Here is a 26093-nt window from a genome sequence, read left to right as displayed (position 1 = left end):
CACCACTGTCGGTTGCCAATAAATCATCAGTGCTCTAAATGATATTCCAATTACATTTCACTGTACACATCAATCAAACTAGGTCTATACCTATAAGAGAGGTCTAATTCATTAACAGCAAAGTTATAACTCATAAAATGCAATAAAGTATTGGGAGAAGGGATCTGACAGGTGTCATAATTATCAAACATTAACGATTATAATTGTTAACCCCAAATAATAATATTTTCCTGTCTTGGTGTCTGGGTTCATCTGTGATTACACCAATATATACTAATTCCCTCACTTCCACTTCCTGTTAACTGCGTTGTCCATAGGCCCCCATCCACACTTTAGCATGAGCATAACCAAGCAATTTAGAGGCTTTTTTATGCATTTGTAAATACAACTTATAGTGCAGGAGCAGAGTCAAGAATTTTTTGGCCCCACAGACTTTAAAAAACATGCATGAACATGCATTTTTCAATCATTTTTCAGGTGCTCCTTAAAAGACTATGATGCCAAAAATGCAAGATTCTTCCCCAAAGTAGCTCATGTACTTTTTTGGTGACACAACGCTCAGGTATAAACAAGTTTCTTTTTGTATTCAGTTATGCCGCGTACACACGGTCGGACTTTTCGTCTACAAAAGTCCAACGGACGCCGACGGACTAAAGCTGGCTGGTAATCCGATCGTGTGTGGGCTTCTCCGGACTTTCAGCAGACTTTTTCAGCCTCAAATCCGACGGACTTTAGATTTGAAACATGCTTCAAATCTTTACGTCGTAACTACGACGGACCCCGAAATCCGCTCGTCTGTGTGCTAGTCCGACGGACAAAAACCCATGCTAGGGCAGCTATTGGCTACTGGCTATGAACTTCCTTATTTTAGTCCGGTGTACGTCATCACGTACGAATCCGTCGGACTTTTGTGTGGTCGTGTGTAGGCAAGTCCGTTCGTTAGAAAGTCTGCTGCAAGTCCGCCGAAAGTCCGCCGGAAGTCTGTCGGACAGGCTGTCGGACTTTTGTAGACGAAAAGTCCGACCGTGTGTACGCGGCATTATACTTTGGTGGTGCGTGTAGCTACCACCCAATATATTTGTGCTAGCCTGAAAAATGTTGGACCATTATTCTTATAATCCACAGAAAGGAGAAATATCTTGATAAAGCAAAGTTTACAAATATGTTTAACAATTGCACAATTAATATACATAAGAACTAAATGTAAATTTTAGATTTACACTTTAAACATAATTTTAGGGCTGCTGACATATCAGCTCTTCTGTTGCACTCTCCCATGTATTGTATTGCACAATGACCTTAGGCAGAAACATTAATCATCTTCTCTCCACTGTATCCAGGATAGTGGAGGAGTAAAAACAGACTACTCATTTATGAGTACAGTGGATGAAGTATACATACCTGAAGAGGATGGTACAAGTGTGCTGGGAAAACATTTGTTTGTTTATACCTACTATAATGTCCCCTATTAATTCTATTTGCAGCAATATATTTACCAAGTGTATCAGAAACATATACTCAGAAGGGCAATCACAGTGGTCTTGATCTACTAATGTGCAATAATCACTACAGTCAAATTCTATGTTGATTGTTCTTTCTTCTTACACATTATTCCTTGTATAGTTGAAAAAAACCTTTGAATTGGAATGTCAGAGTTAATAATGCCTCCAATTGTTTTGTATACGCAGTACTTATTATATAGTATTACTTTTTTCAACTGGGGAAGGAGCTATTTTAAGCTGAAATTTGTTTTATAATTATCACCACCAGAAAACACAAAGCTGCTTGAGGAGGTATAATAGGAGTTAAGTGTACCAACTCTAACTCCCCAAGAGTTTGCTTTGAGGGACAAGAAGATTTCATTGTAAAATGCTCCAACAACTACTTAAAAACAACTAAACAATTATATATATATATATATATATATATATATATATATATATATATATATATATATATATATACACACATACAGTATATATATACACATGTTTTAGGCAGGTGTGAAAAAAATTCTGTGAATTAACAAAATAGAAAGTAATTGAGCATAAATGAAATCCAAATCAAATCAAAATTTGGTGTGACCACTCTTTGCCTTCAAAATAGCATCAATTCCACAAGGTACACTTGCACACAGTTTTTAAAGGAACTCGGCAGGTAGGTTGTTCCAAATATCTTGGAGAACTAACCACAGATCTTCTGTGGATGTAGGTTGCCTCAAATCCTTCTGTCTTTTCATGTAATCCTAGATAGACTCGATGATGTTGATTGTATTAATATTAGATTGTAAGCTCTTCTGAGCAGGGCCCTCTTAATCTTCTTGTATTTTATTGTATTATAACTGTATTGTCTCCCTTTTATATTGTAAAGCGCTGCGTAAACTGTTGGCACTATATAAATCCTTTATAATAATAATAATGTTGAGATCAGGGTTCCATGGAGGCCAAACCATCACTTCCAGAACTCCTTGCTTTTCTTTACTCTGAAGATAGTTCTTTATGGCATTGACATTGGGTCGTTATCCTGCTGCAGAATAGATTTGGGGCCAATCACATGCCTCCCTGATGATATGGCATGATGGATAAGCATCTGCCTGTATTTCTCAGCATTGAGGACACCTTTGATCCTGATTAGGGATGGGCTCAATGTTCGAGTCGAACGTTTGTTCGACTCAAACATCAACTGTTAGTTTGTTCATAGAACAAATGAACATATGGGTTCTCGCGGCAATTTGCCCGCTGCGGATCGCCCCATATTGCACTGCGAGATCGCAGTGCATTGACGGGTGCTGCCTGCACCTGACCTGCCTACTTTGGCCAATCACAGCGCAATGTGTTCTGGTGCGAACCAAACGAGGGGGGGGGGGGGCTGTTCTTCCCATCCCTAATCCTGATCAAATCTCCATTTGCAGAAATGCAGCCCCAAACTTGTAAGGAACCTTCACCATGCTTTTACTGCAGACATTTATTATTGCACAGCTCTCCAGCCCTTCAGAGACTGCCTCCTGCTACATCCAAATATTTCAAATTTTGACTCATCAGTCCAGAGCACCTGCTGTCATTTGTCTGAAGCCCAGTGCCTATGGTTTCGTGCATAGTTCAGTTGCTTAGCCTTGTCTCCAAGTCGGAGGTATGGCTTTTTGGCCGCAATTCTTCCACGAAGACCACTTCTCCAAACAGTACTGCCAGACCACTGCATTTACAGTCCTCAACATTGCACATTTTTTGTGCTTCCTCAAAAGAGCTTGAACAGCACATCTTGAAATGCACCTGTGACATGAAACTGTCTTCCACTACCTCAAATTAATAGCAGAGTTTGGCTGTTCTTAAGCCTCCTACACAGATGTTTCTGTTTCAGTTAATGACTGTGTTTCAATCTACATATGAAATTGATGATCATTAGCACCTGCTTTATATAATTGGTTAATCATAGGGTCACCGATACCGATACTAGTATCAGTATCGGTGCTGATACTGAGCATTTGCACGAGTACTCATGCAAAAGCTCTGATGCCTAATCCAATACCTGAGCAGTCAAGGGCTTCTCTGCCTCTCCCTCTCATGGCTTTCAGCTGCTTTATTTAAATCTATACAGGGAGATCTGAGTTTGTAACGGCACCCACTGCTGCACCAATCATCCCTGACTGTCCCCTGTGTCCTCCTCCATTTCCTTCTCTGTGCTAGTAAGGTCCCCTGCTATGTCCTCCTCTGCTCCCCCTCCATGTCCTTCTCTGCTCCCCCTCCGTGTCCTTCTCCACTCCCCCTCCGTGTCCTTCTCCGCTCCCCCTCCATGTCCTTCTCCTCTCCCCCTCCGTGTCCTCCTCCGCTCCTTCTCTGTTCCTTCTCTGCTCCCCCTCTGTGTCCTCCTCTGCTCCCTCTCCACTCCCCCCCTACTCCCCCTCCGCTCCTTCTCCGGTTCCCCTCTGTCCTCCTCCAGTCCCCCCTGCCCCAGATCTGTAAGGATGGAGACTGGAGAAAGGAGCCGGTATCTATGTCATTTACCGACTCCTTCCTTTTCTGAATGCACACTGACTCTCTGCATTCATAACTGAGCATCGTAAACTGTGTTTATGATGCTTCAGTTTATGAATGGAGAGGAGCTTCAGTCTCCTGTCCGTTCATCTTTAGTGCAGCTAAGGCTACAGAGAAAGGGACTGGGGAATCTGTGTCCTTAGTCCCTTTCCCTGTCTCAAAGCAGAGATGTCAGGGGTCTATTTAGCCCCCTGATATCTCACCAAAGCCCCCCCCCAACAGGGTTGAAAAAAAAGGAAACATTTGTAATAAATATTTAAAAGTAAAATTGTAAAAAGAAAGCATTGTAACAGTAATAACAAAAATATATAAATTGTAAAAATATAATTTAAAAAAATTGTAAAAATTTAAATTGCAAAAAAATAAATAAAATAAAAAACTACTGGCATAGTACACATCCCATCTATCAGGGCCCATCAGTGCTACTGTAACATGATATTATCGGAAATTCGGTATCGGGAAGTACTTGAAAAAAATAATGGTACTTGTACTTGTACCCGGTCTTAAAAAAGTGGTATTGGTGCAACCCTAGTTAATCATATACCTAACTCTAATCCTACAAAATCCCTGACCTTAGGCAAGTGTACAAAGTGTGTAAGTGTAAGAATCAATGCTGGTTTTTAGTCACGCCAAATATTGATTTGATTTAGATTTTTCTTCTGTTCACTCACTTTGCATTTTTGTAAATTGATAATAGTAAACAATTTAAAAATATATTTTTGAAAGCATTCCTACTTTACAGCGTTTCTTCACACCTTCCTAAAATGTTTGCACAATAGTGTGTATATTTATTCATTTATTACAGAGACTTATATAGCGCCATCAATTTACACAAGGGGTTCACATATACAGTATATTGAACATTTACATCAGTCCCTGCCATCAAGAAGCTTACAATCTAAGATCCCTAACTCACATTCATACATATATTATGGCCAGGCTGGACAGGATCCAATTAAATATATATATATATATATATATATATATATATATATATATTATATTCATTTATATATATATGTATATAGATATATATAAAAACTATATTAGCCTAAATGGAACTCCATGAAGTTAAGTTTTATTTACAGTATATTCCATAACTTTTACAGTAATTTAGTTAATTCCCTATAAAGTGGCTGCACCAGTGTAGAGGAAGATAATGCTCAGACACCAAACACCCCTATATTACAAGGTTCAGAAGGCTAAGAAGACACATTAGGCTTCCTAGAAGAAAGATACATAAGCATTTTAATAACAAATTGTAATGTCATTCTGGTAAACACTATACTGGTTTTCTGATTGCTGAGCATTGTCATATTGAAATATACATGTACTCAGGATAATTGGCATTAAGGGTGTATATACTGGGTATTTTAAAACACGGCAGCACACCTTCAGCACACCCCACAGACCTTTTGATTGAGTGGAGGTAGTTCTGTAACACTCTCTCCAGGAATAAGAAAAAGCTGGTGTGATAGCAGGTGCAGGCTCTGATTTTACTATCTGAACTGTTACGTAATATAAAGATTCAATAATGAGAGCAACTCTTGCAACATCAGACTGGACTTAAAGTACACCCAGTAAACCCAGTAAACAAACTCTCATATAAGGTTTAACCTGTCAATATAATTTCAAAAGTAATTTTCGATAATTTGAAATACCTGCATACTTTGTACAGGTACTTCATGTTATAGGGCGACAACTATCTGTCCTTGTCTCCCAGTTGTGCTTCTACATTGTAACCCTGTGACACTGACATCTGATATCGACTACTAGAGGCTGTTTCAACACACATTAACAAGGCATGGTCCACTGTTGTCACCATCAGTAAACCAATCCTGAGAAATCATACAAAGTGGCTAGAGCAAAGTTATTGTTATTCAGTTAAGGTTTACATCTACTTTAATCCAGAAGCGTTATGGACTTTGCACTTCAGCAAAGACTAGGCAGACTCCAATTAAGAATGTTTTCACTTTTAAACTTTTATATGTTACTTATTGTTTTGTAGATCTGTTTTTGTTAAATGCACAGTTGACATGCTCCAGCAATCACTGTTAAGGGCTGATTTACTGGAGAGTACAAAATCTGGTGCAGCTCTACAAAGAAACCAATCAGCTTCCAGGTTTTTTTGTCAAAGCTTAATTGAACAAGCTGAAGTTAGAAGCTGATTGGCTACAATGCACAGCTGCGCCAGATTGTGCCCTCTCCAGTTTTAGTACATCAACCCTAAATCAACCCTTTAGTCTGCTGGTGCTTAGATGTTGTTGTCCTATGAGCTGGAAAATCTCTGAACAGGATGAAGCTGAGAGTACAGATGTCACAATAGGGATCGGTTAAGTTTGCAGTCAGTGCTTTCATATTTTGATGTGATCTGCAAAAAGTTAGGCTGTAGTTATCATAATTCCGTGTACACACGGACATTCAGACAACAAAACCATGGATTTTTTTTCAGACGGATGTTGGCTCAAACTTGTCTTGCATACACATGGTCACACAAATGTTGTCGAAAATTCCGAATGTCAAGAACGTGGTGACGTACAACGCGTACGACGAGCCGAGAAAAATGAAGTTCAATAGCCAGTGCAGCTCTTCTGCGTGGAATTGTGTGCGTCGTGCACACACACTCAGAATGTCCGATAACAAGTTTTGTTGTGGGAAAATTTGAGAACCTGCTCTCAAACATTTGTTGTCATAAATTCTGACAGCAAATGTCCGATGGAGCCTACACATGGTCGGAATTTCCGACAACAAGCTCACATCAAACAGTTGTTGTCGGAAATTCCGACCGTGTGTACGAGGCATAAGTGCTCCTTCTTTTGTGTGTGTTTCTAATTTCAAGTTGCTTGCTGTTTGAAAAGAGTTAACTTCTAAGGCTGGCCACACATTATACAATTTTCTTTTTTACAATTTTCCTTTAGCTGCTTTCCCCGGAGGCACCCTTGCGGGCTCGCTCTCAAGTCCGCTGCTGCATCCATTGACACAGACAGCGGGACTCTGCCCCACCCCTGTTTCACAGAATTTAATTGACAGCAACGGGAGTCAATGGCTCCTGCTGCTATCAATCTGTCTAATGAGGAGAGAGACAGCGGCTGGAGTGCTCGTGCACATCGCTGCATCAGATCTGGCTCAGGTAAGAAAAAGGGGGGGTGTGGGGGGGGGAGCTACAGCACAGAAGGTTTTTCACCTGAATGCATTAAGGTGAAAAACCTTGGGCTTTACAACCACTTTAAGTTATGGATATTTAGCAGTCCATCTAATCACTAGGGTGCATGTCTTAGTTGTGTCAGCTTGGGAAGTGATAACTATTTGAGACAACCTTCGTTTCCCAAGTTCTTGCTGAGACCTAAGTGTAGGCTAATGAATGATGCTGGCCTACTGAAAGAAGCAAAGTACTTTGACATTGTGGAAATACCTGCATCTGTCCCCAGCTTACCCATATTAGTACCAAGCTATAGCCAAAAGATGGCTACAGCATGGTACTATAGGTCTGGGAGGGTGTCCATAGATATCCTCCCAGAACTCCGGCCCCCTGCACGCCCCTTGAGCCGCACAGCAGGAGCGATTTGTGACTGCTGTGTTCTTCGGACACAGCCGATCACAGACTGGAGTAAAGAGCCAATCACAGCAGCCCTTTACTATGTGATCAGCTGTGTCCAATCACAGCTGATCACATGTAAACAGACTTGCTGGTTATTGACAGTCCTTTCCTCACGTGCTGTGCCTGTGTGAGGAAAGGAGTGCCGATAACTGGCAAGGCTGTCAGCACACTGTTTACACTGATAATGCCCCATCAGTGCAGCTTATCAGTGTCCATCAATGCCGCCTATCAGTGCCACCTATCAGTACCACCTCATCAGGGCAGCATCATCAGTGTCCATTAGTGCCGCCTCATCAGTGCCCATCAATGCAGCTTATTAGTGCCTATCAGTGCAGCCTCAGCAGTGCCTATCAGTGCACATCAGTGCAACCTCATTAGTGCCCATCAGTGCAGCCTCATTAGTGCCCATAAATTTAGCCTCATCAGCGCCCATAAGTGCAACCTCATCAGCACCCATAAGTGCAGCCTCACCAGTGCACATCAGTAAAGAAGAAAAACCCAGAGGTGATTAAATGACACCAAAAAAAGCTCTATTTGTTAAAAAAAAATCTCACTTGGGTACAGCGTTGCATGACTGTGCAATTGTTATTCAAATTACAACAGCACTGAAATCTGAAAATTGGCCTGGGTAGGAAGGGGGTGAAAGTGCCCTGTAATGAAGTGGTTAAGAGAGGTGCTGCATGACTGTATGAGGGAAAGTTTACAGAAGAACTTTTTCAGCTCATCCACCTTAGGACCTGTTACCACTAGGTCCTTGGTTCTTCAGGAGCCAAGAATCCATTATTTATACTGATCTGTCTTCCCATTGTCTCCAAAAAATGGTTCAGGTTTCTTTAGAGAGCAACTGATGCCCATCTTTTGTATTACCACCTGGAGAAGAACAAACTTAAGGTGGATGTTACTAGAGCAGTTTACTCAGGGCTTTTTTTCTCAGAAAATAGGTGCAGGAACTCAACCACGACCCCCCCAAAACCAACCTTCCCCCCACACACACACCCGCCAAACTGCATCAAATAGTGGGTGAGATCAAATTTCACTAACAGTGCACTTAAAGGGGCATTAAATTCCAGGAGTGCATTACGTACAAAGTGCATAGCTCAGGGGGCAGGGAATGTTACACACAGAGTTCAGAGTTCCAAGGTGTGCTACATACAGAGTGCAGAGTTCAGAGGTGCACTACACACAGTGCAAAGTTCAGAGGTGCACTACAGACAGAGTGCAGAGTTCCAGGGTGTGCTAGGTGCAGAGTTTGCAGTTGCGTATGTACACAGTGCAAAGTTCAGGAGTGCGCTGCATACAGTGTGCAGAGTTCACGGGGTGCACTACATACAGTGCAAAGTTAAGGGGTGCACTACACACAGAGTGCAGAGTTTAGCCTTCTTCCTCAGCTGCTTACCTCTGCATCCCCCATCTACATCTCACTTTCACCCCTCTTCAGCTCTGACCTCTGCATGCAACCCCCCTTCCACTGCCCCCATCTTCTCCCTCCCTCCTTAAAAGCTCCACCATTTTCCACATGTCTTACTTGTGTTGCTGTATTAAAATGAAACACCCTGTTGGCTCTAGTACCTCTCCACACACTGTAGGTGGCTCCTCTCTCACTTGTAGGGAAATGATCCAGTGGGGGGGTTGGGATCTGCTCTGCACCTGCATCTTCCTTGTCCACCCAGGAAATCAGATATGTGGGAGCCATTGAGAGACAAGCTGTCCCTTGTAAACACACAAGCCAGACTTCAATGTTTACAAGTAATGTAACGCGTACATGCGACCGGACTTTCCAGCAGACTAGGTCTGACGGTCTTTCCGACGGACTTTCGGCGGAGTTCCACGGACATTCCAAACAAACGGACTTGGCCACACACGAACGGACTAAGTCCGTTCGAAAGTCCGTTTATTTTGAACGTGATGACGTAAACGGGACCAAACAAGGAAGTTCAATAGCCAGTAGCCAATAGCTGCCCTTGCGTCGTATTTGGTCCGTCGGACTAGCACACAGACGAACGGTTTTCCCGATTTTTAGTCCGTCGGAATTAGTCCGTCGGATAGATTTGAAACATGTTCTATTTCTAGGTCCGTTAGACTTTTTCTTTGAAAAACGATCGGATTAGCCCACACATGATCGGATTGTCTGACAGACTGATCTCGTCTGACTTAGTCTGCCGGAAAGTCCGGTCGTGTGTACGCGGCATAATAGTGGTGAGCAGGGAGCAGAGGGCCTGAGCCAGAGGTGGTGGAACTAAGTTCCACCAAGTTCCATCTGAAAAAAAGCCCTGAGTTTACTATATTTTACTATCTGATGGTCATTAGCTGTCACACACATTTTAAAGAGTGTTGTGCTAATATTTACATTTAGGAAAACGTATATGTCTTCATGGACAATTCCATAAATGTCATTCATACATTTATGATAAAGACTTTAAAAGATGACCAAGTGCAGGACAACAGCATTATGTTGCCCTTCACTTGGTGTTCATTAGCTGTTACACACAGCGCAATGAGTATTGTACTAATATTTACATTTAGAAAACTTACATGTCTCCATGGACCAATCCATAGATGTCAGTCATACTTTTATGATAAAGACTTTTAAGGATGACCAAGTGTAAGACAACAACAACAGCAGGAAGTCCCCATCCAAGTATAAAGAAGATCAGGTGACGCTTCTCTGCATGTTCATCATTCATCACCAGAATATACCAGAAGTTTACTGCCTGAAAAATAATGCAGATATCACATTTATATTTTAAGATTCAACTCTAAAACTTTGTAATACATTTACATAACCATTTTATCAAAGTTTTTGTAGTTTTTACACAAATACAAATTACCACAAAATTCCCCTGACACAGTAATATATAAAAATCAATATTGCATAATAAATCTAAAAGTGATTGGAGTGGAACGCTACTGAAAAAAGTCTTAACAGCACAAGTCCTGCGTCAACACGACTGTTCCAGTTATCCATCAGGCTGGATATTTTTATATTTCTTGGTTTATCAGAATGTCCCTCTATAAAAATTCAGGCATAAATAAATAAAACTTAAAAAAAACTGTTTTGGGTGGGGTTTAGGAAGTAAAAGTACAGATTGTGCTTTTATTTACCTTTGTCACCCTCACACTGTCTCCACCTTTATCAGTACTGGTCATGGAGCATTCTCATTCACACTATTCTGCAATACTCTATTAATACAGAAGAGCTTCTACAGGCATCCTTATTTTTCTACACTTTAAATATACGTAATGTCATTGAATAGCCTGGCCACCTCTGGTCTGATTAGACAGTACATAGCCATTGAGACATATCTGACAGAAGACAGAAGATTATAATATATACAGTAATAATATTTGACTAATGCAAGACTACACCAGAAATCAAAGTAACAAGAAAGAACTAATGTCGGTATTCCACTTTTCTGAGATTGCAATCTGGTTTTAATTTGTATGACTACCCTAATTCATACACATTCAAAGTAGTTTGGATGACTTTTAAATAAAATATCTAAAAATAAAGGATTTTCTGTGAATTTATTAAGACTGCAGAAGTCACTTAGCCTTGTAGGTACTTGCCATATGTTGTATACACACTAAAGATATGACAAATACTTCACAGTTTCAACAATCAAACATTGTGCTGCAGATTTCATTCCACATCCCACGGAAACTCTGCTAAACAGTCTTGCGTAATATGAAACATCCCCATTTCTGTAGCACACAGTAAAAAAATATTTGAATCTTGTAATTAACATTATCCTAGTTGTTCTAGTTCTTAAAAGTGTGTTTCACATACTTCTATTAAAGTTGACCTAAAGTCAAAGTGTGAGCATTGCTGTAAGGAGTATATATAAATATACATTGTTCCTAGACCCTAGTACATAGTTACATAGTTACATAGTAGGTGAGGTTGAAAAAAAGACACAAGTCCATCAAGTCCAACCTATGTGTGTGATTATGTGTCAGTATTTCATTACATATCCCTGTATGTTGCGGTCATTCAGGTGATTATCTAATAGTTTCTTGAAGCTATCAATGCTCCCCGCTGATACCACCGCCTGTGGAAGGGAATTCCACATCCTTGCCGCTCTTACAGTTTTCTTCTAATTGTAATGAGTGGCCACGAGTCTTATTAAACTCTCTTCTGCGAAAAAGTTTTATCCCTATTGTGGGGTCACCAGTACAGTATTTGTAAATTGAAATCATATCCCCTCTCAAGTGTCTCTTCTCCAGAGAGAATAAGTTCAGTGCTCGCAACCTTTCCTCATAACTAAGATCCTCAAGACCCTTTATTAGCTTTGTTGCCCTTCTTTGTACTCGCTCCATTTCCAGTACATCCCTCCTGAGGACTGGTGCCCAGAACTGGACAGCATACTCCAGGTGCGGCCGGACCAGAGTCTTGTAGAGCGGGAGAATTATCGTTTTATCTCTGGAGTTGATCCCCCTTTTAATGCATGCCAATATTCTGTTTGCTTTATTAGCAGCAGCTTGGCATTGCATGCCATTGCTGAGTCTATCATCTACTAGGACCCCCAGGTCCTTTTCCATCCTAGATTCCCCCAGAGGTTCTCCCCCCAGTGTATAGATTGCATTCATATTTTTGCCACCCAAATGCATTATTTTACATTTTTCTACATTGAACCTCAGTCGCCCACCCCATTAATTTATTCAGGTCTTTTTGCAAGATTTCCACATCCTGCGGAGAAGTTATTGCCCTACTTAGCTTAGTATCGTCTGCAAATACAGAGATTGAACTGTTTATCCCATCCTCCAGGTCGTTTATGAACAAATTAAATAGGATTGGTCCCAGCACAGAACCCTGGGGAACCCCACTACCCACCCCTGACCATTCTGAGTACTCCCCATTTATCACCACCCTCTGAACACGCCCTTGTAGCCAGTTTTCAATCCATGTACTCACCCTATGGTCCATGCCAACGGACCTTATTTTGTACAGTAAACGTTTATGGGGAACTGTGTCAAATGCTTTTGCAAAATCCAGATACACCACGTCTACGGGCCTTCCTTTATCTAGATGGCAACTCACCTCCTCATAGAAGGTTAATAGATTGGTTTGGCAAGAACGATTCTTCATGAATCCATGCTGATTACTGCTAATGATATCATTCTTATTACTAAAATCTTGTATATAGTCCCTTATCATCCCCTCCAAGAGTTTACATACTATTGATGTTAGGCTAACTCGTCAGTAATTTCCAGGGATGTTTTTTGGGCCCTTTTTAAATATTGGTGCTACATTGGCTTTTCTCCAATCAGCTGGTACCATTCCAGTCAATAGACTGTCTGTAAAAATTAGGAACAACGGTCTGGCAATCACCTGACTGAGTTCCCTAAGTACCCTCGGATGCAAGCCATCTGGTCCCGGTGATTTATTAATGTTAAGTTTCTCAAGTCTAATTTTAATTCCATCCTCTGTTAACCATGTAGGTGCTTCCTGTGTTGTGTCATGAGGATAAACACTGCAGTTTTGGTTACTGAAGCCCCCCGATTCACTCATGAATACTGAGGAGAAGAATAAATTCAATACCTTTGCCATCTCCCCATCCTTTGTAACCAGATGTCCTTCCTCATTCTTTATGGGGCCAATATGGTCTGTCCTCCCTTTTTTACTGTTTACATACTTAAAGAATTTCTTGGGATTTTTTTTGCTCTCCTCCGCTATGTGTCTTTCATGTTCTATCTTAGCCGTCCTAATTGCACCCTTACATTTCTTATTGCATTCTTTATAAAGTCTGAATGCTGAGGATGATCCCTCAACCTTGTATTGTACCCTGGAAAAATCTAATTTTGCCTTAAATTCCCCCCTGAAAAGCAATGTACATGCTTTGCCTAGGTACTGCTGTACCTTGAGCCTTATAACTGTATAAACATGAGATCTAAAGCACTGCTGCCTCTGACTGCTAGTCTAAGGAAATTTGGAGTGAGCTTTGGGGATGTCTCTGTGCTGCTTACAGTTCTCCTTGCTGGAGAGAAAGCCATACCTGAAGACCTAGAGTTCAAGAAATCCCTGCGTCTACTCCATTGATTTTGCCAAATCTGTGTTCACTAATGTTTCTTCACCATTACTCCTCAAGTCATTAGGTGACAGCTCTGACAAGAGGAAGCAAAGCCATGCTAATCCATTATGATGTAATATTAGGGTGGTGCTGCGCTAATCCTAGCATAAACAAAAATTTATATTGAATTGATAGTGCTGATCAACTGCAGTGCTAAATAAATATACTAAGGCACAGATCAAAATAAATAACAATATTAAAACGTTTTGAATGGTATGTGACCAATCCTACATAAAAAACAGTCGCTAAATAAAAAAGTGCAAGCACAATATATACAATTACCATCGGTGAATATCCATATCAGGAAATTGCAATGTAAAAATATCAAAAAGTACAAAATGCTGTAGGAATAAACCCCCCTATATAAAGTGCAAAATGTCCAATGTAAACAGTATAATCCTGTGGGTAGCATGCACACAGCAGGCATAGAAATCAAAGTAATTCATCCAGTAACAAAATCCACGTGACTAATAATGCATAATCTTCAAATCAATCAAAGTGAGTGAACATATGAAAGTCCTCCTTCACAAAGTGAAACAGCTTCCTGGCATGCACATATTGCAGTGAAGTGCTCAGATAAATAAAAATAGTGTTCCTCTTCGTGTTAGGACACACACTAGTAAGTAATGGCCCCTTACCTTAAGGTAGTGGGGTAACAGCATAAGATCAGTGTTGGGAGTACCATCCTTTATTTTCCTCCTCTATCCTCGCGGTCCTAATACCGGAACACTAATCCCTCAGGTGGTACGGGGGGCACGAAAATAGAAAGAAGGAAGGTCCCAAATAGCATAATATTGTCAGGCTAAAACTTGATTTTATTTGCATAAAACATGGGTACTCACATAACAGCAGTGAAATAATGGCTTATTTCCAATGAGCGGGGAGCTTGTAAGCCTCAATCAGCATAAGGTGCCTGTCCCATCCCTACGCGTGACGTCACACAACATGTGACTTCATCAGGGGGAGCCCACCTGGTGCCCATACCCTGATGAAGTCAGGGCACTTTTTGATATTTTTACATTGCAATTTCCTGATAAGGATATTCACTGATGGTAATTGTATATATTGTGCTTGCACTTTGCACTTTTTTATTTAGCGATTGTTTTTTATGTAGGATTGGTCACATACCATTGAAAACTTTTTAATATTGTTATTTATTTTGATCTGCGCCTTAGTATATTTATTTAGCACTGCAGTTGATCAGTACTATCACTTCAATATAAATTTTTGTTTATGCTAGGATTAGCGCAGCACCACCCTAATATTACATTCACTGGTAAGCAGGGTCTGGTTGTACCCTATTCGGTGCAGGCAGCTTTTCCAGTAGCTCCGCTGTAACACACACGATAGCGCAGGAATAATTATATACATTAATCCATTATGATGGCCACTTCTACACAGAGACAGAGTGCAGAACAAAGCATGAAAGGTCAGTAATGAGGAAAATATCATCGTCAGGAATTCTATAAGTAATACCAGTGACCAGTTCTTTAGCGTCTGCTTGCTTTATTTGGAAACAACTTTGACTTATTTATAGTGATTGGAGTGGATGCCTATTATCACTGAGAGTGTCCTCATGGAGGAAGCATACCAGGGACCAGGACCCTGAAGAGAATTACACAATTGCAAACTTGGTTGGGTTGGGGTGGTGGTGGATAAAGGACGAAGTCACCCTCTTGTCATGTAGCATACAGAAAGTGACCAGGGCTACCATGTCATATGGGCCCCAGGTGTTTGGTGGACAATTAGAGCCCTATCATGCAAACATGGAGGAGACACAGGGCCCTGTTCCAACAGCGTGCCCAGGCGTTGTTGGGTCATTGCTATGGTGACTAGAAAAATGGTGATTGAAAGGTTTATGACCTGCTATTTGTGCACACTAGGCAGAAACAGAGTTCTGCATGGGCAGTGTACTATCAGTGGCCTGTAAGTTAGGTCTTAGTCAATCCTATTCTGAAGCGGGCCTTCTAGTGGAGTGTGTGGGTGACTCAAGTCAAGGTCAGCTCTGCTTTCAAGCTGTGTTTGCCATAATTAACCCTGTCAGTACTGTGCTGGCGGATAGTTGTGAACTAGATTTGATTACTGTCTGTCCTATCAAAGTGTGCAAAATTTAGAAGCTGGGCTTCTCCATTTTATGTTAATGAGAACTGGATTCTGACAGTCCCCAGTCTTTTAATTCGGACAAATCACAGTGAAATTCTGGTTAAATTCTTGAAGTCAGCCATGAAACCTTCTCCTAAGTGACATCTAAAAGGTACAAAATATTATTATTTTGTTTTTATTTAGGTATGCTGTGTAAATGGGAACACATAAAAAACATATAGTGGGGTTTTCTTAAACATGACTGTGAAAGTGGAAATACTCTGTAGAAAAATAGAATAATAGAAATACATTTTTTTTGCTGCCTAAACATTCTATTCGGAATGGCCATGAATATTTGGACCTGGGTTATACTTGTGTTACAGTTCTCAGACCATCCAAAAAAAGTCAGTTCAGTCAAATTTTTTTAATCGCAGGCTGATGCTGCAGGTTTGATTCACTTACCTTTTATATTTCTCGGGGGCTTCAGCTACAAGAATTTAATACCAGAGTAACCCCTTTTTATTTTTATTATTTTATTATTGTGATGTCTTTAGTAAAATGGTGCAATGGTAGCTTTAATAGCATATCTAGATCAGTCACTATTTATTTGAATAAAATAAAATGAGGAGGCAGCCATACTCAGAGGGTGTCCATTGCCTCTGTTAGTAAGGAGAGTAAAAGAAGGGGGGTGGAGGCGCCAACTCTGATGATTCTATCCGATCATTAAGTGTCAGTGTAATATATAGAATTACTGGTTCACAGGGTGGGGATGTCCATCATGGGTAGAAATGTCCTGGGGTGTGCTGGTGCTATACTGCAGGCTCCAGTGGCGTTCCTTCGGCCGTAGAGATGTATAATCCTGGCCACAGGCTGTTCTGCAGTAACCACTGTATGGTAAGCTCCAAGCTAACCATTCTGGAACGCGGAAGCGGAAGTGACGTCACCAGTGCACGGTGGGCATCCAGACAAAAAGTGAGGAATGTACAGGCTTTTGTACACGCTTTTGACGGACTTTCGAACGAACGGACTTGCCTACACACGATCACACCAAAGTCTGACGGATTCGTACGTGATGACAGACGACTGGACTAAAATAAGGAAGTTGGTAGCCAGTAGCCAATAGCTGCCCTAGCGTCAGTTTTCGTCCGTCGGACTAGCATACAGACAAGCGGATTTTTCAACCGAGTCTGTCGGAAAGATTTGAAACATGTTCCAAATCTAAAGTCCGTCTGATTTTCTACCAAAAAAGTCCGCTGCAGGTCCGATGAAGCCCACACACGGTCGGATTGTCTGACAGATTCGTCCCGTCGGACCAGTATGGTCGAAAAGTCTGCCCGTGTGTACACGGCATAAGTGGTAGACTGAGAAAATACCAAAGTCAAAACAATATATAATTTTCAGAAAAAAAAGCAACAATGGCAGCCTACATATATCTTTTATGACAGGTTTCCTTTAATGCAGATGAACTGCTAGCAATTATGTGTGTTCTTGGCTTAAGTGAAAAAAAAAATCCCACCTTATTTCAACACTTTTTAAACTACAGTATATTAACAAACACAGCTCTGAAATACATTTTCAATATTTATAGGATTCCAAAGACTTCTTATTTAGTTTGGTTCTTAATCAAATCTTGGCTTTATTAACTTCCCTTATTTATATAAATGAAAAAGGTTGTGAGGTTACCCTGCAAGAAAGCTGTAAGAATTCTGAGAGGTTTTTGCAGTGCAACCTCAAAACAAGCTGCTGATATTCACAATTTCCACAGGGAAACTGCCAAGTCCACCCTTGAAGATTTGTTTTAGTTTGTCCGGCTGTGGATGGAATAGAGATCTTCTCTAACAGAGGGAGATTCAAATGGAAGTCAACACTGTTACTTCATCTATAGAACCAGTTAATGGAAGTAAACTATATGACGGAACATTTTTGGCAATATCATACCTACCTATACAGTCAAGTATGTGGTCAAACATCAAAACTTTTTATTTATAAATGTAGGCATTTATATAGTGTCAACAATTGAAGTACTCTACAATCATATCAGTCCCTACTCGTAAGGAGCCAATTAACCTAGCTGCACATCTTTGGAGTGTAGTGGGAGGCCAGGGTACCCAGATGAAGCCTATACAGGCATACATTTTAGACAATTTTTTGGCAAAAGCCCTGGACGATACCCTTTTTGCACAAAGCCAAGTTCAAAAACATATAGTATGATAATTTCAGTGTAGAGGAGCTCAAGTGGTAAGCACAGAGCCCTGACCTTAACACTATTAAACACCTTTGGGATGAATTGGAATACTGATTGCTAGTTAAATGTCACCTAACATTAGTACTCAAACTCACAAATGCTTTTTTGGTTAAATGGGCACAAATTCCTGAAGACACACTCATAACTCCTGTGTAAGCCTTCCCAGAAGAGTGGAAGCTGTTATATCTGCAAGGGTGGGGAGTGGGTATATCAGTATGCCTTTTAGCCTGTTGCAGTGTTATGTGCTCTTGATAACCCCGGTTCATGATGGAGTTCAATAGAGGCCATTCTACATGTGAAAACAACCATCAGAACACAAATGCATCACTGGAATGTGTTTGTGCCAGCCATGTACGATAATTCTAATAAGTATGAATACGCACTTGAGAAAAAGAAATATATAAAAAAAAAAAAAAATTAAAAAACGCATTATAAAAAACAAGAAGATGGCAAAAAAACTTGTGACTCCCAGCCATTACAGAGGTGGGTGGTTTAAGCCTGTAGGCAGAAGCAGTTTAGCCTCCCGGCAAGAGTGGCACTGTCTGGCAGCTGTCGTGCATGGAGGGAGAAGGATAAGGAGGAACTAGGTTCCTCTGGGGCCTCCGTAGGCCTCATCAGGGAAGCAGCTGTCCAACTGAACGCTGCTGCCCTGGTTGACCTGGCAGCCATCTTTGATGTGGGCAGTGCTTATAAAAGTGATGTCCCCTTCTGTTTGGCATGCATTCCACATAGAAGATAGGATAGGGACAGATCTTTCGCTGGTTAGGAACAGTCGGCTTAGCATAGGGTCAGGTTCCTGGGACAAGGTAGGGACTGTCGCTGCGTATGGAGCAGTAGCCTTCCTGTTTAATGCCTGGCTGCGGGTCTGCCTTCCAGCCTCCTCCCCTGCTGGATACTGTTGGGTGTCTACAGTCTGCACTATTACTTCTTGTCTAGTTTCTTGTAAGTGTTCTGGTCCATTGTGGCCCAGTTGCAGAGTTGCTGTGTTCTCTCTACTGTACTGTTAATACACTTTGCTGCATCTACTAGTCTCCGTATGAGTTCTCTTCCCCCGATGGGTAGTGAGCCCAGGCCACACCTACAAGTGCTCTCTATACTAATTATTCTATTACAGAGAAGGTGTGTAACCATTACCGGTAAAACTTTAAATCTGAACTCCAGCAAACAGCTAAATACACTAATGAAATATATTTAAGGGGTTGTTATATCTGCCAAAATATTTCTGTTCATGTGCTTCTCCCCACCCTCTTGCACAGCTCTTTACTGGGAAGATCATTGTACCATTGTTTCTCTGCCGCTGGCTGACATGCCACCCCTCCTGTAGTCTCCACCCCCATGTCTCTAAGCTCCTTATGCATGCTGAGGTCATAGGTCATGTGATCACTTATAATAAAAGAAAAAGTTATTATATATATATAATCTCACAAAAGTGAGTACACCCCTCACATTTTTGTAAATATTTTATTCTATCTTTTGATGTAACAACACTGAAGAAATTACACTTTGCTACAATGTAAAGTAGTGAGTTTACAGCTTGTATAACAGTGTAAATTTGCTGTCCCCTCAAAATAACTCAACTCACAGCCATTAATGTCTAAACTGCTGGCAACAAAAGTGAGTACACCCCTCAGTGAAAATGTCCAAATTGTGCCCAACTAGTCATTTTCCCTCCCAGTGTTATGTGACTTGTTAGTGTTACAAGGTCTCAGGTGTGAATAAATTAGGTGTTATCGGTGGCACCTCATGGCAAAGAACTCTCTGAGGATCTGTAAAAAGGAATTTTTGCTCTACATAAAGATGGCCTAGGCTATAAAGAGATTGCCAAGGCCCTGAAACTGAGCTGTAGCATGATGGCCAAGACCATACAGCGGTATAACAGAACAGGTTCCACGCAGAACAGGCCTCGCCATGGTTGACCAAAGAAGTTGAGTGCACATACTCAGCATCATATCCATAGGTTGTCTTTGGGAAATAGACGTATGAGTGCTGCCAGCATTGCTGCGGGGGTTGAAGGGGTGGGGGGGTCAGTCTGTCAGTGCTCAGACCATACGCTGCACACTGCATCAAATTGGACTGCATGGCTGTCGTTATAGAAGGAAGCTTCTTTTAAAGATGATGCACAAGAAAGCCCGCAAACAGTTTGCTGAACACAAGCAGACTAAGAACATGGATTACTGGAACCATGTCCTGTGGTCTGATGAGATCAAGATAAACTTATTTGGTTCAGATGGTGACAAGCGTGTTTGGCGGCAACCAGGTGAGAAGTGTGTCTTGCCTACAGTCAAGCATGGTTGTGGGAGTGTCATGGTCTGAGGCTGCATGAGTGCTGCTGGCACTGGGAACCATGAATGCCAACATGTACTGTGAGAAAAAAGAAGAAGAAAAAACGCGCAACGAAAATTAGTAAATGATATTGACCTTCTATGCTGCAGAGTCCTATATGTGACACAAACACACAAATTTGAATGGGAAAAGAAGTTGACTCGCGCTAAAACAAAAAAACTAACACATGTATGGTTGCAAAGGTGCAAAGGTAAACCTTATGTGAACATATAATATAATGTGACAACACCAAATTAGGTTGATGAATGAAAACAACCTCCCCTTAAGTAAAAGATAAAAAAATGGATTATAAAAATTATATATAAAAAAGTCAGTGTACAAAAATTATATATAAAAGTCCATATACAAGAAGCCCCAAAAAAAGTGCAGTAATGTGCAAAAAAATTAATTGAATGAAATCCCAGATGTGTGGGTCCACCACCATAGATGAAGTGCCTGGCCGCTTACCGGAACCCCATAACAACCCCCCGTTACAGAGGGTCTAACTGGGCATTGTAGTCTTGTTGCTTCGGGCAACCCAGGAATCAGGATGGAACCAAAATGAAACCTCAGAAGCTGTGGTGCGAATGGATCCACAGGGAAAGATAAAGCCCAGCCCTCAATGGAATGTTAACATCATGTGGGGAAAACAGAAGAAGGCTCCCATAGTGTAAAATCCAATGGTATTTATTTGAAAAAATGTAATAAACACTCACATATAGAAAAACAATTCGTCCTCTGATGAAAAGACAGTCTGTGACACCGGCCGGATGATTACAGGCCGCCCGTCCTGCTGGAGTGACAACGACAGAGGGAGGTGACGCAATGACACCGCTCAGCCCATTTTTACGCTGCGTTTCGCAAAAATTTGCGTCTTCCAGGGGCACGGGCGGTGCATCGCGTCACCCCCCTTAAATAACAATACTAAAAATAAGAGCCTCGCTCTGGGTACTGACCGGACCGGACGTCCGCATTAGCCTGGAGCGCAGATGATTAGACACAGGGGCGCTTGCGCACCCTGCGTCACCGCTCCCGTCACGTGATGCGACATCAGATCAGGGTGGAAGAAAAACCGAGCGAGAGATGAAATAAAACAAAAAGAGCCAATGCGCCTGCGCGCCCGGAGTCCCAAATCGCGTCACATGACGTTACATCAGACACAGGGCTGGATAGCTTCCCGGCGCATGGGCAACAGAGGTGGACCTAGGAGGGGGATGGACGAAAAAGAGAAAAACAAAACCTCCCCACACAAACCTCAAGTCCGCGCCTCACTGAAATGAGAAACTATACAATCCAAACAAGGGAACATAGGTCCACCACACCGGCATGTGTCCGCACCGAGGCGGACAGTCAACATCCTAACTGCACCATGTTGTGGAGGATCTCGGTGGTGGCACACTTAGAGAGAAATTAAAAAATTAGGCCTCTGGGGACATGAGAACAAGAAAGCCTCTAGTGACCAGCATAAATATTGCATGCAAAAAATATTATATCTGTAAAATAGATAAATGCATGTATAAAATAAAAACACTTATTTAGGAAAAATGGATTTATAAAAATAAGATTATGAATTGGATGGGAGTATAAATCCGTGGACCAATATGTGCAAAAAATGAATAAAAAATGAATAAGAAAAGCTCCAACTGGGCCAACCACAAAAACTGTGTAGAAATCTGCGCCCACAGACTATAAAATTAAAAATAGTTGTGTTGGTGCATACTATCAACACACTATGTTTAAAAAAAATTTTTTAATAAAATTACGTCCGGTGTCCCGGTTGTATGAACCCAGAGCGATGACTTTAACACTGAATGCATGTGTGCAGTATAATGATATTACATAATCAAAAGTATGCATAACATTGCACATTGAAGTGCAGGGAGGGGGGGGGGGGGAAGGGGGGCAAAAAGAACCCGCAGAAGTTAAGCATTATTGATGAAGGCATTAACGTCTGTATCGACGTTCATGCCGAATGGCACATAACTTTTGACTTTGTATATCCAGGACATCTCTAACTTAGAGATCTCCCTCATGAGTGAACTGCCTCGCCAGTGGGGTTTATACTTGTCAATCCCTACAAAAAGTGTTTTAGAGGGGTCTCTACTGTGGACCTGATCGTGCCTGGAGACAGGGTGTTTATCATAACCTCTTCTTATATTCCCTATGTGTTCATTTAGGCGAACACGTAGGGCCCTTTTGGTCCTCCCTATATACTGGAGCCCACAGGGACATTCTAGGAGATAGACCACCCCTTCGGAACCACACGTAATAAATGGTTCAATGTCATGTGAGCGCCCTGTGCTGGTAGATGTGAATGTCGTAGTGCGTCTAGATCTATTGATGTTAAGAGAGCACACTTGACATTTCCCACACTTATAAAAACCCGTCAGATTTTGAAGAAAAGATCTGGATCCTTGTGGGGGATTTTGGACTGTAGGTGCTATTCTACTTCCCAAGGAAGCGGCTCCCCTAAATATCACTCTGGGGTTAGGTGGTAGAATGGTCTTGAGAGCTGCATCGCTGCCAAGAACAAGCCAGTGCTTGCGTATTAATTGTTTAATCGCACGATGTTGCACCGAAAAAGTGGTAACAAATGGTACGGTGTCTGAAACCTCCATCCTGGGTCTAGATGCATCAGACAAAAGGTCAGCTCTATCCCTATCCCTAGCTGATTTCGCAGCCTGAGAGAGGGAGAGCCGATCGTATCCCTTTTCCAAGAATCTTTTTGTCAGAATGGATGCTTGGTAATCGAAGGTAGCTATATCTGAGCAATTGCGTCTGAGGCGCAAAAATTGCCCCAGGGGGATAGCTTTGATCCAAGGTTCGTGGTGGCAACTGTCCACAGGAATGTAAGCATTTCTGTCAGTTGTCTTGAAAAAAGTAGATGTTACAAACTGTCCATCCACAATTTGGATCTTCAAGTCCAGGAAGTGAATAGTATCCTGGCTGGCCTCAAAATTAAATCTAATACCCCTGTTGTTGGTGTTAAGGATGTTCATGAAATCGTGAAGATCAGCCTCACATCCATCCCATAGGAGGAGGACGTCATCAATATATCTAGCCCACAGGAGCACCTCAGGTCTCCTGGGGGCGTCGACGACGTCCTTCTCTCACTTGGCCATGAAGATATTGGCCAAGCTAGGGGCATACTTGGCCCCCATAGCTACTCCACGGTCCTGCCGATAAAACTGGTGCTCAAACCAGAAGTAGCTATGGCTGGCAGCATATTGCAAAAGTTCCATGATGATTTGGGTTTGTGTAGATGGTAAACCAGAGTCCCAATTTAGGAACACTTCAACAGCCTGTAGACCCAATTGGTGGGGGATGATGGTATAAAGGGATGAAACATCCGCAGTTACCATCCACAGGCCCTCCTTGGGGGTGATATTAGAGAGTGTATTAATCACCTGTCATCGCGTCACCTCCCTCTGTCGTTGTCACTCCAGCAGGACGGGCGGCCTGTGATCATCCGGGCCGGTGTCACAGACTGTCTTTTCATCAGAGGACGAATTGTTTTTCTATATGTGAGTGTTTATTACATTTTTTCAAATAAATACCATTGGATTTTACACTATGGGAGCCTTCTTCTGTTTTCCCCACATGATGTTAACATTCCATTGAGGGCTGGGCTTTATCTTTCCCTGTGGATCCATTCGCACCACAGCTTCTGAGGTTTCATTTCGGTTCCATCCTGATTCCTGGGTTGCCCGAAGCAACAAGACTACAATGCCCAGTTAGACCCTCTGTAACGGGGGGTCATGGGGTTCCGGTAAGCGGCCAGGCACTTCATCTATGGTGGTGGACCCACACATCTGGGATTTCATTCAATTAATTTTTTTGCACATTACTGCACTTTTTTGGGGCTTCTTGTATATGGACTTTCATATATAATTTTTGTACACGGACTTTTTTATATATAATTTTTATAATCCATTTTTTTATCTTTTACTTAAGGGGAGGTTGTTTTCATTCATCAACCTAATTTGGTGTTGTCACATTATATTATATGTTCACATAAGGTTTACCTTTGCACCTTTGCAACCATACATGTGTTAGTTTTTTTGTTTTAGCGCGAGTCAACTTCTTTTCCCAACATGTACTGTGACATACTGAAGCAGAGCATGATCCCCTCCCTTCGGAGACTGGGCCACAGGGCATTATTCCAACATGATAAAGACCCCAAACACACCTCCAAGATGACCACTGCCTTGCTAAAGAAGCTGAGGGCAAAGGTGATGGACTGGCCAAGCATGTCTCCAAGCATGTCTTCAGACCCAAAACACTATTAAGCATCTGTGGGGCATCTTCAAACAGAAGGTGGAGGAGTGCAAGGTCACTAACATCCACCAGCTCTGTGATGTCGTCATGGAGGAGTGGAAGAGGACTCCAGTGGCAACCTGTGAAGCTCTGGTGAACTCCATGCCCAAGTGGGTTAAGGCAGTGCTGGAAAATAATGGTGGCCACACGCAATATTGACACTTTGCCCCAATTTGGACATTTTCACTTAGGGGTGTACTCACTTTTGTTGCCAGCAGTTTAGACATAAATGGCTGTGTGTTGAGTTATTTTGAGGGGGACAGCAAATTTACACTGTTATACAAGCTGTACACTCACTACTTTACATTGTAGCAAAGTGTAATTTCTTCAGTTTTATCACATGAAAAGATATAATAAAATGTTTACAAAAATGTGAGGGGTGTATTCACTTTTGTGAGATACTGTATATACACATACACATAAATACATATATACACACAAAATGTTTGCCTTGCATTTCTGTTTTAAGATGAATGGGTTGTTTTACAAGGTAAGAGTTCACATATAATTTAAAGTAAAACTGTTATAAAAGAAATGCAGGGCTGTTACTGCTGACTGCCTGCCTAAAATACTAGTTGCCTGGTTTATTATTGTTATTGTAATGGTTCCAGTACTTTCAGAGTCACAAACCTGGAACAGATATGTAGATCTGAAAATTCAGAGTGGCTCTTCCACATAAGATCAGTAACTCAAAGTATTGAAGCCAGAGGGTCAGCTGGATTGATAGCCAGCCAAATAATTTTTTAGAAGGAAAGCAATGGTAGTTTCTGTTTCCTTTAATTGTGCATCTCACAGCTTAGTTCATAAGTACACTTTTATGCGTGTGGCTGCAGAAAATTTCCAATGATATTACTTCATAAATTCTTTGCTACAGGAATCTCATAAGGGTTGTTCTTTTATAATTTACCTGTTGCCCATACACATAGTAAGCATCTTTTTCTATATAATGAGTCAATATCTGAGAAAATGCAGCCTATTAATTCACCAAGCAGCAGTGACATTACGGCAGCATCAGGCACTTGTTTTATCTAGTTAGAAAATAGGTTACCATTCTGAGAGAATCATTATTCAACAATGCCCTATAATCATTTATAGAATATTTCGGATTTCAAAAACATTTACTATATTTAATGAATGACACTGGTGCTGGATATCATAACACAGTGGTTCTCAACACTGTCCTCAAGTACCTCCAACAGGCCATGTTTTGGGAATTTCTCTTAGATAAAATAGCTGTCCAAAATACCAAGCCATTGACTTTGATTTAAAGTATCTGTGCAAGATAAAGGAAAACCTGCAAACATGGCCTGTTGGGCGTACTTGAAGATAGGGTTGAGGGTCATAACATACAGTATGTCTTCAGGAGATTCCGTCACAAAGCAAAACATAGATGCCTCTAATGGAGGAAGTTATTCCAAAATCATCAAAAG

At 41.4% G+C, this 26093-nt stretch overlaps 1 protein-coding gene across 3 annotated transcripts in view; it reads right to left on the bottom strand.

Annotated features, from left to right (window-relative positions):
- ADGRV1 (adhesion G protein-coupled receptor V1) overlaps positions 1-26093 on the bottom strand; it is a 774317-nt gene that overhangs the window by 109624 nt on the left and 638600 nt on the right. For all 3 annotated transcript variants that reach the window (XM_073624499.1, XM_073624500.1, XM_073624501.1), the window contains one exon: positions 10162-10340. In XM_073624499.1, coding sequence (XP_073480600.1) covers positions 10162-10340 — 179 coding nt within the window. The remainder of the gene's footprint in view (positions 1-10161; positions 10341-26093) is intronic.

The sequence above is a fragment of the Aquarana catesbeiana genome, linkage group LG01 (genome assembly GCF_042186555.1).
Source record: "Aquarana catesbeiana isolate 2022-GZ linkage group LG01, ASM4218655v1, whole genome shotgun sequence".
NCBI lineage: Eukaryota > Metazoa > Chordata > Amphibia > Anura > Ranidae > Aquarana > Aquarana catesbeiana.
The sequence above is the reverse complement of the archived record's forward strand: the minus strand, read 5'-3'. Positions and strand labels throughout refer to the sequence as shown.